The sequence below is a fragment of the Columba livia genome, chromosome 3 (genome assembly GCF_036013475.1).
Source record: "Columba livia isolate bColLiv1 breed racing homer chromosome 3, bColLiv1.pat.W.v2, whole genome shotgun sequence".
Taxonomy (NCBI): domain Eukaryota; kingdom Metazoa; phylum Chordata; class Aves; order Columbiformes; family Columbidae; genus Columba; species Columba livia.
Window position 1 is genome coordinate 74,655,888 of NC_088604.1, and position 13,775 is coordinate 74,669,662.

Genomic DNA, 13,775 nt, shown 5'->3' on the forward strand with positions numbered 1-13,775 from the left:
TGATATTAATATGAATCCTCCAATTTTTAATCGTTTTGATCTCTCAAATTTCCTTGTTCCTTACCCAAACTCTTCAAAAGCAAAAATTCCATCTTTCACACAATGAATCAGAAATTATTTTAACTGTTACTCAACCAATTCAAAGTACTGTTGGTTTTGGCTTTCACTCTGTATCTTTCAGTGATTTGTTTTGTATGACTGACCACTGGTTACTCAGGGCATCTGGAAGTGCACCTTTCTTGAACACAGGAAGCCTTTCCTAATGGGTTCATGGACAGAGCTTATCTTCTGTTTCCTTTGTTGGTACCAGGGTTCTCTTTTAATAGTGTGTGCAAATGGCTTTAAAAATTACCTTTGTAGATGTAGTTCTGAAGTATACAAGCACCAACGGACATACAGAACATGCAGTTAGTTTCATGTGTTGGGCACCTTTCCTTCTGGTTTGTACAGTGCAGTTTTCTTGCAGAGAGAGAAAAAAAAAATATCTAAATTTCATCTTAGTGGGTTTTGCCGTACAGTTCATCCCCCCTGCTTCTACACCCCTGTATTTCTTTGTCTTCTCATCTTGTTTCTTTTGTAACTCCAAATGGACAACCATAATAGAGTTTAATTTCAGGTTGAGCTCTAGCTGCTAGCAACTTCAGCACCTTATTTTATCTGCAGAGTACTAGCTTAGCTATACTCGTGAATTCAAAGCTAATTCAGTCCAAAATTCCATGCTGAATTTTTTTTAACTGCTGCCATACGGGACAGATCTTAATAATGTTACTCTTTGAGTACGTTTGTGTAAATCTCACTTTAATAAATGCAGTTTATTGACATACATTTTTGTCTTTAAATAGCAGCATCTGCCAGCACTTCCCCTACTTCTGTATTCTTCTGAAGGGAACGGTGGCCATCATGTTCCCCTAGCTCATTCTTTCTACTTGTGCTGGAAGTCCACAAGTGCCTGACAACCAACTCGCACAGATCACATCATCCTTTTACAATGCAAAGGGTAGTAAGTCACCTGAAATAGCAAGGGCAGGTGTTTATGCTGGCTTCTAGCCATATGGCTAACTTGTTTACTGGATTCAAGTCTCAGTGACACCTATGGAAGCCTACACTATGGTATATCCCCGATAACCTTTTTGGCCACCTAACAAATTATGAAAATTACTTTCTTTAACCAGAAGAGTGGTGTGCCCTGGTCATAGGGAGCGTACGAGCCTCAGAATAGGTTCCAACTATCAGAAGCACTGCTAATCCAGCTGCAGCAGCGTATTAATCTGATGTAGGATATGTATGAGGTGATACGGCTACACGATACTCTGAGCTTCCTCTCTGCATCCTTTTCAACTGAGGCTCAAGTCATTGTTTTCCAGCAAAGCATCCTTTCCTTTGCAGGGCACATTAGCTTACTGCTATGGTTGGACTGTTTCCAGTGCTAAAGAGTGGCTCTGCAAAGCATTATATATCTTAATATAGCTGAAGAGATGGTAGTTTAGCTCAGTTATAATTACTGTCCAAATGACAGAGTTGATGCTCAGCAGTTTCACTGTTTGGGGTCTGTACAGCACCCAAATTGCATAAAAAGTATTCACGCTGATACTCATTTAAAGGAGGTTAAAAACAAACAAACAACAAAAACAACAACAACAAAACAAAACCCACTCTCTGTTTGCACTGGTGTTGTCTCTGAGATCTTGTGATGTAGTAGTCCCTGTGGATCTTGGAAGCCTGTCTGTCACTCCTGTCTGGCTCGTTCAGAGGTTCCAGATCTTAAAGGAAAGTGCAGGAAGGTTTTAGCTTTTCAGTGTGTTGTCATCATACTGGAGTATAAATAGACACACTATGTGCTTACCTCCTCTGTGCTTCGGTTACAGTGCAAATAATTCCATTATGCCTACCTACAACACGTGAGCCCACTGATACACCCACAACCAGGGAACCCAAATCGTGGTTTTCTGTCAGAAGGACAGTAGATTTGAGCATCTTGTATCACACGGAATTAATGATTTAAAGTAAGGTTAAAAACAGGAGATACGTAGAATTATTCTCTTTAAGCCCTATGACTATGTTTTCACCTTGCTCTTAAGAATATTGTGAAACAGCAGGCTTCTGATATGAAACTTTTGTACTCTATGTCTGTACTGAAGTTTTGTTCCTTCAAAGGGCTTTCTTATCTGGAAACTCTTATTTGAAACTGACTGTAATAGAATGTAAAATGTGCCTTCCATCACACACGTGGCTTCCAAAGGCCTTTGCTGCCCTTCCTCGTTTGGCACTTTGGAGGCTGTATGTGTAACAAATTAAGTAACTGTAGAACTGTCGGTCAGTAGTTGTCACCACCGCTCTTCCTGCCTCCCATCATCCACAACCCAGAATGCCATTTCATAGATAATTGCATTTCCCAGTCCTGCTTTCTGTTAATTTTAATGGAAAAATGAATCTCAGGAAAGTGAAATGTTCGGTGCTATTTTTTGCATGTGCGCGTTTGTTTTTCCTGGTCAACAATCAGAAGGACAACCTACAAAGTTTTGGTTAGGGTTTGGTAACAATTAAGGAATATTGTACTATGATGCTTCGCCTTTAATAACCTAATTCATAAACCATACAACTAATTCTGAATACTCTTATTTCATAATTTTTAAAATAGCCATGAGAACAGGTTAACTTCACCTGGTTGCTCAAGCTTCTATGAAGACTGCCTGCGTAACGTACAAAGCCGTTTGCACAAAATGCAGAATTCACTGTGCAGTTTACCATCTCCCATCTCGCTGACTCTGTGACATTACTGTCCTTTACAGCTCTTTTCTGTTCTTAATGTTAACTCTAGTAAACCACGCTTCTGCAAATTGTGCTCTCGTACCTTCTTCCACTGGGTCTCTTAAGACCACTGGGTCTGTCAAGTAACCAAGAAAAAAGCCAACATCCAAATCAAAACTGCTGTTCTAAAGCAAGTGGAAGGGTCAACCACAGCATGTGGGTCCAGACTTCTCAGCATAGGGAATGTGGCACTTGTATGTGTGTAAGACTCATGTCTGAAAGGAAGAAAAAAAGTCTTGTTATATGCCTGGCATAGCTGGCATGATTTGGTCTGCTACAAGTTTCTGGTGGAAAAAAATTAGCCTACAATACACTAATTAAATTTTCTTATGTGTTCCAGCATCATGTGTCTCTTTTATTGAATATTTATGAGATGTTACATATACCAGTGGAAGAAGCAAACATTTCCTTCTGTACTGAAGAAGGTTCACAAGACATAACACATGCAATATGGAGACCAGAACTGTCTGAAAACAAATCTGAATATTGTGCTAACACTTATTTTCACTCTTTTCCTGGCAGTTATTAATATAATATGGTCGTAATTATAGATTAAATTATTAAACTTTTTGATTGGAAAGAAAATGTTTTGTCTTGTGGCCTTTAGAAATAATTAATATAATGTGTAAAACCTGTGTGTTGTATCAGCTTAAACTAAAGGTGCAGTGCTGTAAGGTACTTGCTCGAAATTTAAATTTGTATCCAATAATACAGTTTATAATACAGTAATACAGTAATCAGACTAAACAGAGACAAAAATTCTGACTCTGCTGAGTTGCAAAGATGGCATATACTAATCTTAGCTTACTTCAGCCTCATAAAGAGAGGAGCTGCAGCTAACTTATTTCCTGTGAAGCTTGTTACAGGGTAATGAAGCGTGTTGCTTTTTCCATCAATCTCTGTGAACACCTTCTCATGTCTGTCTTACAGTAAGCAATAGTAACATAAAGACCGTGATTTGATATGTGCTGTAAAATCTAAACAAAATGTGTTCTGACTCAAAATTAGGAGTAAAAATTTACAGCTGTTTTGAGGAGGGGTGGAATTTTGTAGTACTGGTTTTAAATATTCTAGATATCAGATGATCCTCTAAATTTGTTTCCAATTCTAGTTTAAATTTATTTATTGAAAGAAGCACTGCACCTTTTTGAAAAAATACAATATAAAACTTCTGTGTTTTAACTGTAGTCCTTCAACTTACTTTTTCTTTTGCATAAGGAATAAATTCATACACTGGAACTACAGGAGCAGCTGTTGGGGCCCATGAAGTTTATCGGGATCCAAGAGACAAAAGATCTAAAAGGTGACATACAGAAGTCCATTAACTTCTATACCCCTGACTTGGCTAACTTCTGCAATGTCTTCTGGTTTTGTTGTATCCTCTGTGGGCTATTCAAGAATTCTGCAGGTGGCTCTGGAGTATCTTGGGTTACTATTAAATAAAAATAAATTCTCCACAAGTCTTTAGGTGATCTGAAGTACTATTTCACAGCAGCAAATTTAGTGCTACAAGTGAGTAAACTCAATAATTGTAAATGAACAATTTCAAGTGTTTGGGGTGTATTTATAAATCTGAACAGTACCTCTCCACTGGGATTCTTACCCAATCTGTGCTAACAATAAATAATGTGGGCTGTATCTTACATGTGAGTGACCAGCTTCACTGGGTAGTGTACCGAAGATGCATTTTAAAGTGTAGTTAATGTTCCAGTGGAGTGTGCATAGCAGAGACCTCTTGGAGCTAAAAGTGAAACCTCTTCTGATCAAGAAGCTGAAATGTATTTTGATTAAAGCTTTATTATATAAGAGTTAATCACATATGTTAAGTATTGTTACAGCTACAACTAAGAATGATTTGACGTGTTCACTGCAGTGGTCAGAAACACCTAAGACAAAAACCTGTTTGTTACAAGGGTAAGACATGAGTGCAAGAGCTTAGCTAACAATTGCCCTTGGAAGCTTTGCCAGTATAGAATAAAATCCAGAGGTGTTGCAGCCACTACTGCACACATCAGTGCTAGCAGCTTTGTCAGTCAAGACATACAAGCTTTGGATTCCAGTGAAAACCACTAGAAACGTGCCAGGATAGAAAGGCTCACTGATTTAGCCATCACAGCAATGCTGTGCGAATAGAGCCATACTTTACACCCATGCTTTGCTTTGAAAACTGGCAAGCAGTTTCATTCATGTTCATGTGCCAGAGATGGCTTGTGAGCCGCTAATTTGTCTAAGCGATAGCACAATGTCAAAATTAAAGGTATGTGTGGCATCATTTACTGTAGTCAAAAAAGCTACCACTCAGTACATGTCACTAAGAATGACTATATTTAAGGATATTGAAGGTAAGAATTATAACGTAGACTTTTTTCTCCTTTTCCAGTCAAGATACAGATATACCTGGAGCACCAGAAAACTTGACGTTCAGGGAACGCCAGCGACTTTTCTCACAGGGTCAGGATGTATCCAATAAAGTAAAAGCTTCTAGAAAATTAATGGAACTGGAAAATGAGTTGAACACAAAATAAGATTAAAGCACCTTATCAGATGTAACTGAAGATCTCTGAATTGAGGGATTGAGATGGGGGGAACACTACTAATGAACAGAAAATGAATGTTTTCTGAAAGGAGTGACTTTGATTCCTCTATATCTAAGACTGTTAATTAAGATTTAGAGATGTTGCAATAGCAAGAAAACTGATTACTTTGCCAGGAGCTTGTGGTTTATTCAATGAAAGCACTGTAAAATTTTAAAGATACGAATCACGTGAAGGTAACTTTTTTTTTCTTTCTGTTTTGGGGTTTAAGTTCTTGTGCACCAGACCAAGTAGCACTTGTCAAAGATAAGTTCTGTTTCCTGGTGTTTTACAGACACACTTTTGTTTTAGCTGCTGAGCAGAGAGAGTGAGAGTAGCTTGAACTGCCTAAACTAAACTGTGCACTAGAAATCAGTATTTTACGTTGTTTGATAAGAAGCCAATATCTGGGCCACCTTAAAGAAGACTTTAGAGGCAAGTTTGACATACTGTATGGCGTTCATACATTGATCAGCATATCAATACAGGTCTTGCTATTACTTAGTACTGGAATAACACACATTTTGTAGGTGGAAGCTCGGAATAAAAGCATTTCTAGTCCTACATATTTGTTGGGTCTAAAATGGTTGCATAAGAATTTATCTGTAGTTATGGAAAAGTCTGGATGCTTATGCATCCCCACTCCGTGTGCTTCAGACTTGCAGAAATGTGAAGATATGACTTTTTGATAGTTGTTTTATTACAAGTTATGTAAGCAATAGATAGTAGGCTACACTAGTGGCGCTTCATCAGTTAGGACCAAAATGTTAGTAAAGTGCTAAAGATGAGGAGTAATTATTTCAGTTCCAAGGTCAGCAGAACAGATACATATGTTTTCTGAGAAAGGTCGATTAGGAGTTCTTAGGCATGGAACAGTATTGGTAAGTCTACTATTACCAGTTCAGCAATATCGGGTTTTTTTTCCATGGAGCAGTGAACTGGCATATAGTCTTTCTAAAGACTAAAGTGTGAAGCATCAGATACAAAACAGCCGGCTGGGAGTGGGGTTGTCAGTGAGGTGTTAATGGGGCTGGTGTGCTGATGAGGAACCCTCTCTGCTCAGGTGGAGGACGTGGGGCCAGCGAGCTCTTCTTCAGTCTAGCTGGCTTTGCTGACATCCTGTTACTGTTGTATGAAAATCTTTTTTGGCAGTTCAAGCTATTTTTTCACACTGTAATAGCCTTATTTAATTTTAAATTGTTAATCTTTTTCCTCCCGCTATTTCTTCAGCTATGCCTATGTGGCTGATGATGTTGGGAATAAGGACCTCATCAGAGTTTTTCTCATTGTGTGATGTTAAGACAATATATATTGTGATTCCAAACAAATTTTCTATTTGACAAAGCCCTTTACTGGCTTTAGATGATTTTTTTTTTTCCTGTATCATATTGTTCTCTTATAAATATATATTTAGGGAATTGTGCACACTTCCAAATACAAAGGGGTAGACTTTCACTGCCTTAGGAAAGAAATCACTTTTAATAAGAGTTGTATGATAAATAAAATGCAAGTTAATGAAAATTGGAGTGTAAATATTTTTTACGTATTCCAGGTTTCTTATTTGAAAGTGTGCTTTTACCGTTTCACCTGTTAAATATGAAGTAGATTAAACTGTTTCAAAGTGTTAATGAAGGATCTGCATGCTTGCTATGTCTGTTAATCAGGAAAAGCAAGCCTCTCCCAATTTATCTTGAGAACACTAGCAGCCTTACAGTGACAAATTTTTCTTAAGGAAAAAAACTTATGCTGTGGCTGAATTACTGTTGCTGCTAGAATCTGAAAAAGGCTTAGCAAAAAAATACCTATAACCTTCAGTCGAGTGGATTTGGCCGCCATTGGGCATTCAGGTCAAGTGTGAATATGTGTAAAAGTGCTTTTCATATTTGTCTGTGCATTATTATGAAAAACATCAAAACTGCTGTAGTTTCCCATTTCTACTGTATTTCACTTGCAACCTATTTTTAATAAAGTTTGTATTGTATTTAACTTCGCATGAAATGTTTTTTTTTGTACTCTTTGTTAATTGGTTCTGCATTCACAACAGGGTTATTGTAAACCTAAGGGGCTCTTGTTAATACGTTTTGCCTTACCTGTCCTTTTAAAATATGTTTACAAGCCAAGTCAGCATATCTCATAATGGATAGATGAAAACCTCAAATTAATTTTACATGGAGAATCAACAAAGGAGGCTGATTTTTCACTGATCAGAGAGAAAAATTTCTTAGGCTAATGTTCAATATTTGTAGCAGTGAATTGAAATAAGTTATTTTTACAGCTTAACTACTGACTTATGAAACAGTAAGTATTGGTGGGGTCAATAAGGCAGCAGGTCATACAGTATTTGTGTCTTCCTCAAGTGCAAAGTTGTATTTCTAACAGTGAAGAGGAACCTGGAATGCAACTTCTTTCAGGCAAGTAAATATATACTATTAAACCAGAGTCTCCAATGTGATTGTTGTGGTTAAAAAGTCATTATGATCTCTTTATTTTGAACACGAAGACAGGATAACTTTTTATTCTGATCTCTGAAGAAAATCCATTTGGCTGACCTGGAAGTTTGAGGGTGCGGACTCAAATTCAGTGTGTAGTTTTGAATGAAGGTTGAGTTAAGGGACTTGGGAATGGTGGCACCTCTCTTTTATTACTGGATCGGTAAGGTCAGAGGACTTGACTCTTGATGGGCGATGGCAGTTCAGGCTCTGCTTGGGCAGGGAGCCAGACCCCAGGGAAGTGCTGTAGGTGCCTTCTGCTGCAGCCAGGATGGAGAGCCACCCACATCTCTTCCCAGCTGGGTATCTCCATCTCTGGAGCTGTGGAGTCTACACTCTGGAATTTTCAAAATCACTATTGAGGGCATTCCAGATTTCAGTATGAGAGGGGTGTGTGTGACAGCAGGGAAGAGCTAAAGGGACCACAGAAAGCCAGAAGTACTGTGTAGTGTGTTACAAGGGCAAAACTGCCAGGACATCAAGGCATGGCTCAGTGGAATCTTTTATCCGTGTTTGGAGGCTGTAGCTTTTGACTGGGAGAACAGACTCAAGAAAAAGAAGTTTAAATTTCGAATATAGAATGTGTAGTCTAGAAGGCAAAGGAATCAATCCGTTGTCCTTCTGTACGGTATTTCTTCAATCTAAGCAAGAGCGAAGAACCGCTACAAGCACGAGAGGCACAGCAACCTTCTCTCCTGGAGTCCTTCCCAAGTCCTTTTCTGCCCATTTTGTTCCTAGTAACTGTGTTTGGGAATGCTGTGACGGACAACTCGTATCGGAATGCTGAAACTGGGACTTCATTAGTCTTGTTGGTTCCCTGACTGGGGTTACTGTGAAATGCGTCAGGAGGATTCAAGACAATGTTTACTTAGTAGTATCTTAAGACATATATTCCACTATGGTATTTAACTGCTGCTAAATTTAATATAGAAAAGTGCAGATTTAGGCAATTTCATTACATTTCTGGCCTTCTGGTTCCCCAGAAGGATCTGTAATAAGGCACGGCTCTGCATTTGCAGGGGGAGGACAGGACCAAGTTGGCAGGAGTTTGGAAAAAAAACAAAACAACAACAACAAACAAAAACAAAACACACAAACCAACCACCACCAAAACCACCAACAAGATTCTTCAAAGCTGTGTAGAAAAGTGTGTGGGAATACAGCCTTGCAGCATTTCCAGAAAACAGCTGGATTTTTTGTTTGTTTCTTGCCTAGGTCACATTGACAGACTGTTTTGTTCCCTGTCCATCAAACAACTTCTCCTGAGCGTTGGAAAGAGAAGGAAGTTTCCCAAAAAAAGAATTGCTGCTCTTATGGTGAGTCACAGTCATATTGTGATGTTTTTTTTTGATATTTTTTTTTTTTTTTTTAATACACATGGGATTGAGCTTTCAGTACTATCCAACTTCCAGGTGCACACAGAGAAATGACTATGTAAGAGCAGCCCTGAGATACTCACTTTTAGGTCACTAGTTCAAAGTCACAATGACAATAAACTAAGTCTTCTCTGTTACAGCCTAAAGAAACCAGATTCTTAATCTCATTCATAGTGGGTAAAACTCACAGTACGGGTGAGATCAACCGTTACACTTCAGAGATGGTCCTGAGATAAAGCTGAGTTATGTTGGAAAATAACATTGTTCTGACTTGATTGCTGCTGCAGGATAAGCATAACTTATAAAAATCACAGCTCAGTGTCAAGAATTGTGAGTCGCATCCTCCAAGCTACTAAAATATTCCCCCCAAAATAGCTGATGTTGATAAAATCCTGTCTGCCTTACTTAGTGCCGACATCTGGTAACATCCTCAGTACTGCAGTACTTTGGAAATCTTCTTTTTTTCTTTTTTTCTTTTTTTTTCCCCAGCCGGTATTTGGGCTTTTTTGTTTGTTTGGGGGGTGGTGTTTTGTTTGTTTTTATTTCTTGGTTTTTAAACTGAGTCTACAGTTAGTGGGAGGATGGTGCAGTATCACTGAAGACAGTTGACAGAGCTGCACAGGGATGTTTGGTTCGGTCTGTGAGAGATGAGCTGCATCTGGGCTCCTCTGTAAAGGGTCGCTATCCCTTTGTGCCGCACGTGGAGAGATTCACTGCGGTGTGCCTTTGGATTTTCTACTGCATGTATGGTTGCACATTTGCCATGTTCAGAAGACAGTAACTTGAGTTTGCTGTTTTGTGGAACTGGTTTCCTCTGTAATTATGGTGTTGGCTTTGGTTCAACAAACAAACAAACAAAAATCACACACACACAAAAAAAACACACCAAAAAAACACCACACTAAAACTGTAATGCAAAAATAGTGTTATTTCCCACTTCTAAGAAACTAACGTGATTGTAACTGGCATGCTTTCACATTAAATAGCCAAAGAGTATTCTGACTGCTTTCAAGACAATATTTCGGTGCAATACAGTAGACACGAAATAGTATTACTAACATATGTCAGATATTGGCTTCAGAAACCTTAGTTGGAGACCCCTAGCCATAGCCCGACTGACTAGCTCCTGTCTGGAGCAGCCTCTCAGGACTCCCACACCATGTCCATGTCCCAAGCCCAGCTCTAGACACTGGCTTTGTTCCCAGAGTTATGAAATAATCGTGAGTGGAAGGGACCTCTGTGTACCATGTAGTCCAGGTCAAAGCAAGGTCAGGTACAGCCAGTTGCCAGGACTGTGTCTAGTTGAGCTTTGAGAATCTCCAAGGATGGAGACTCCACAGCCTCCCTGAGCAACTCGCACCAGTGTTTGACTACCCTCGTGTTAAACAACAACAACAGAAAAAGTATGTTAGGTTCAGATGGAGTTTTGTGTCTCACTGTGTGCCTGCTGCCTCTTCTCTGGTCACTGGGCACAACAGTCTGGCTCTGTTGCTTTTATCCTCTCCCAGCAGGCATTTATGCACATTGATCAGACACTGCTCAGCCTGCTTTCCTCCAGGCACAACCACCCCCAGCATGCTCTGTACAACAGATGTTCCTATCCCTTAATCTTCTTTGTGGCCGTTGCAGCCTTAGCCCATAGCACACATCACCAGCTGCTCAGGGGGGAAATCTTGTACCCAACGGCGGAGCTCTGGCCTCTGTCCTTGTCCTTTGTTGTGGCTTCTGAACCTTAATGTGGGGCTTGTCCCCCTGGCCCGAGGAATGGGTGCTTTGAGGAGAAATCGTCCAGTCGCCCCACACCAGCCTGGGGAGCTGCAGGCTGCCCCCTGTCCTTGCCCTCGGCCTCCGCGGTCGCTCACCCCGCGCCGCCGCAGACGGCGGGACGCCTCAGGCCGTACTTACAGCGAGCTCATTAACGGCTCAGCCTGACGCCCTGTGGGGCGACTGGGGCGGGACCTCCGCCCCCTCACTGCGAGGGGATTGGTGGTTGGAGCGCACGAGGCGCTCGACCAGCCAATGGAAGCGCGGGCGGGTCTTGTCACCATGGCAGCCGGCTGGACGCCCCAGCTGCGTTTCTCATTGGCCAATTTCAATCCCGGGAGAGCCCAGGGAGGCCCCCTTCTGACCCGGCGCGGGAGCGGGGAGAGGAGGATGCGGCCGCGGAGCGGGGTCGACCTGGGCTCCGTGTGGGCCCAGCGCCTCCGGCAGCTGGAGCAGCGGTTGCGAGTGAGCCCGGCGGCGGGCGGGGAGAGGAGGGGACGCGGGCGGTGGGGAAAGAGCCGGGCCACCCCGACCCGCGATGGCGGGGTGGAGGAGGGGAGAGGTGGGGCCTGGGGGCGGGGCACGTGTGACGGACAGCGCCTCGGCCCGCCGGCCCCGCCCCTTTCTGTTGAAAGTCTCTTTCTAGGCTTAAAATTTGGGCGAGAATCGTAAACCCAGCGGCCTGTGGGGGCCGGGCAGGCAGCGGGACGGGGGGCGGGGAGGCTGCCCCGCCTGCGGCTGCGTTGGAAATGGGGTTCCGGGGTTGTGATCGGCCTTCCTAGCCCGGCTACGGGGCGGGGGGCGCGTCCGGCTGCCTCGGGAGCCCTGACAGCAGCCTGGGCTGTGGAAACCCGTACGGTTACTTAAAAATCAGTAAATATATAAAAACATATACATATAAAATAATATATAAAAATATAATAAATAAATATAAATATAAATATAAATATAAATATAAATATAAATATAAATATAAATATAAATGCACTTCTCGAAGGACCAAAGGTCTGGAAAATGCCAGGAGGTGATTTTGTAAAGTAAAAGCAGCTAAAATTTTGTATGCATGCATTGCTGCACAAGCAGGAAAGATGACAGAAGGTAGAGGGAATCAAGGAATATTAAGAGTTTGTATAGAAATATTACTGTGCTGAGGAGATTGAGGGTAGGTAGGTAGTCCTTTGGCTTCAGAAAGCAGAGGAACAGAGGAATGTAATAGCGAAAACTGCCAAAAGGAATAACATCCAGTAGCCTCGTCTTTATTTAGTTTTTAATGTTGAGGGTTTTCTTCCTTAGATCAAAGAAGAAAGAATTGTTGTCCTGGAAACCGAAAATGCTGCTCTGCACCTAAAACTTGCAGAGGTAACTACTGTTTGTTTTTCCAAAAATAATGACTTTGAAAAGAGAAAAAAAATAAAAAAGACACTGAAATCTGCCTTCCTATTTTCAGGTTTTGCACTCTTTACCTATTGGGGAAATCTACGAAGGGGTTAAGGCTCCGTGTGTCTTTGTTGTTTCGTGGGGGGTTTTTGGGTTTTTTAAAATCATAAATGGTAGCAGTAAAAATAGTCTGAGTAAGTAACTAGAAGTTGACACACATTTAAATAATTGCCACTATTTAAAATTTATAACAGTGAACTGAGGGAATGACTCTGCAAGCATTAAAAACAGAATATTGCTTTCTACTTGTCTAGAAGACAAGGGCAGGTTTTGAAGGAATACTTTTTGGACGTAACTAGGTTGATCCTTTAAAAAGTACAGGAGTACAGGAAAGGCGTTTCGATATGAGTAGAGAGATGCCCCATGGCGTGTCTTCATAGCACTGATCTTACACGTGTCTAGAAAAGGCTGCGCTGTTGCAGAAGTCCGTCACAGAGCGTACAGTGACAACTGGATGCGCTCATTTCCTTCTATAGAAAGATATGTTTTTCCTAGACCGTTACTGAAACAATGAGCAGCTTGTGATGATGTTTGGGGTCTTCAAAGGTGGGATCTCAGAGATTTAGAGAATTTTGAATATTGATCTACACTGCCAGGCCAGAGCCAGCCGTATTAATTGTGACAGAGACTGTTGGCCAAGAGTTTCTAATCTGGGCTGAAACATTAAATAGCTGGGTTAGCTCAGGATAGCCATTTGGCCTCCCTTTGTGTTTGTTAACACCTGAGAATAAAAGTGGGCTTCTGACTGGAAGCAGAGGGTACATCTGAAATGAGTTCTGCTAGTTATACAGAAGAATACTGTAACTGATTCTCAGAAACTGATTCTATTATTTTTGTTCTGCTTTATAGTATTTACCAAAATTCTTAAGGTCAAGCATTTCAGCTGTTGGTGGGTTTTGTTTTGTTTTGATTTTTTGTTTGGTTTGGGTTTGTTTTTTGGTTGGTTTGTTTGTTTTTACTCTCACAAACACAAGAAATTATTTTAGTTAGTAAGGTGCATCAGATGCAGGAAGTAGTTATTTGAGTATCAGATAATGTAGCCTTGTTTTCCAAACACAGCACTGTTTCGGTTTATTGCAAAATGTGCTGGAAGATACGAGCACCTACAGACACTTAAGGAGCGTGGCAGTGTTACCACCATCAGTCAGAAACAACATCAAATAATTGGTTGGAATACTTCGCAATTAACCTTGTGCTGATATTTCTATTCAGGCGGTTATTTAAACACACTTAAAAGACTTTCACTTCTCCTTGGTTAATTTGTCCCAACAATCTGAAAACATGAACTGAAGTGACATGAAATAGTTTTACCTTAATGAGAATCTATT

The 13,775-nt window shown here is 40.9% G+C and overlaps 2 protein-coding genes across 33 annotated transcripts in view; both read left to right on the plus strand.

Moving 5' to 3' along the window:
* AFDN (afadin, adherens junction formation factor) overlaps positions 1-7,367 on the plus strand; it is a 127,555-nt gene extending 120,188 nt beyond the window's left edge. For 29 of the 30 annotated variants that reach the window (XM_065057651.1, XM_065057654.1, XM_065057666.1 and 26 more), the window contains 2 exons: positions 4,027-4,111; positions 5,189-7,367. In XM_065057651.1, coding sequence (XP_064913723.1) covers positions 4,027-4,111; positions 5,189-5,333 — 230 coding nt within the window. In that variant the 3' untranslated portion in view covers positions 5,334-7,367. The remainder of the gene's footprint in view (positions 1-4,026; positions 4,112-5,188) is intronic. The other variant, XR_002421456.2, reaches the window with a different exon arrangement.
* Positions 7,368-9,056: 1,689 nt separating this feature from the next.
* KIF25 (kinesin family member 25) overlaps positions 9,057-13,775 on the plus strand; it is a 41,966-nt gene continuing 37,247 nt past the window's right edge. For 2 of the 3 annotated variants that reach the window (XM_065057669.1, XM_065057670.1), the window contains exons 1-2: positions 11,278-11,475; positions 12,304-12,369. In XM_065057669.1, the coding sequence (XP_064913741.1) occupies positions 11,293-11,475; positions 12,304-12,369 (249 nt within the window). In that variant the 5' untranslated portion in view covers positions 11,278-11,292. Of the gene's footprint in view, positions 9,187-11,277; positions 11,476-12,303; positions 12,370-13,775 lie in introns of those variants that run through there. The other variant, XM_065057672.1, reaches the window with a different exon arrangement.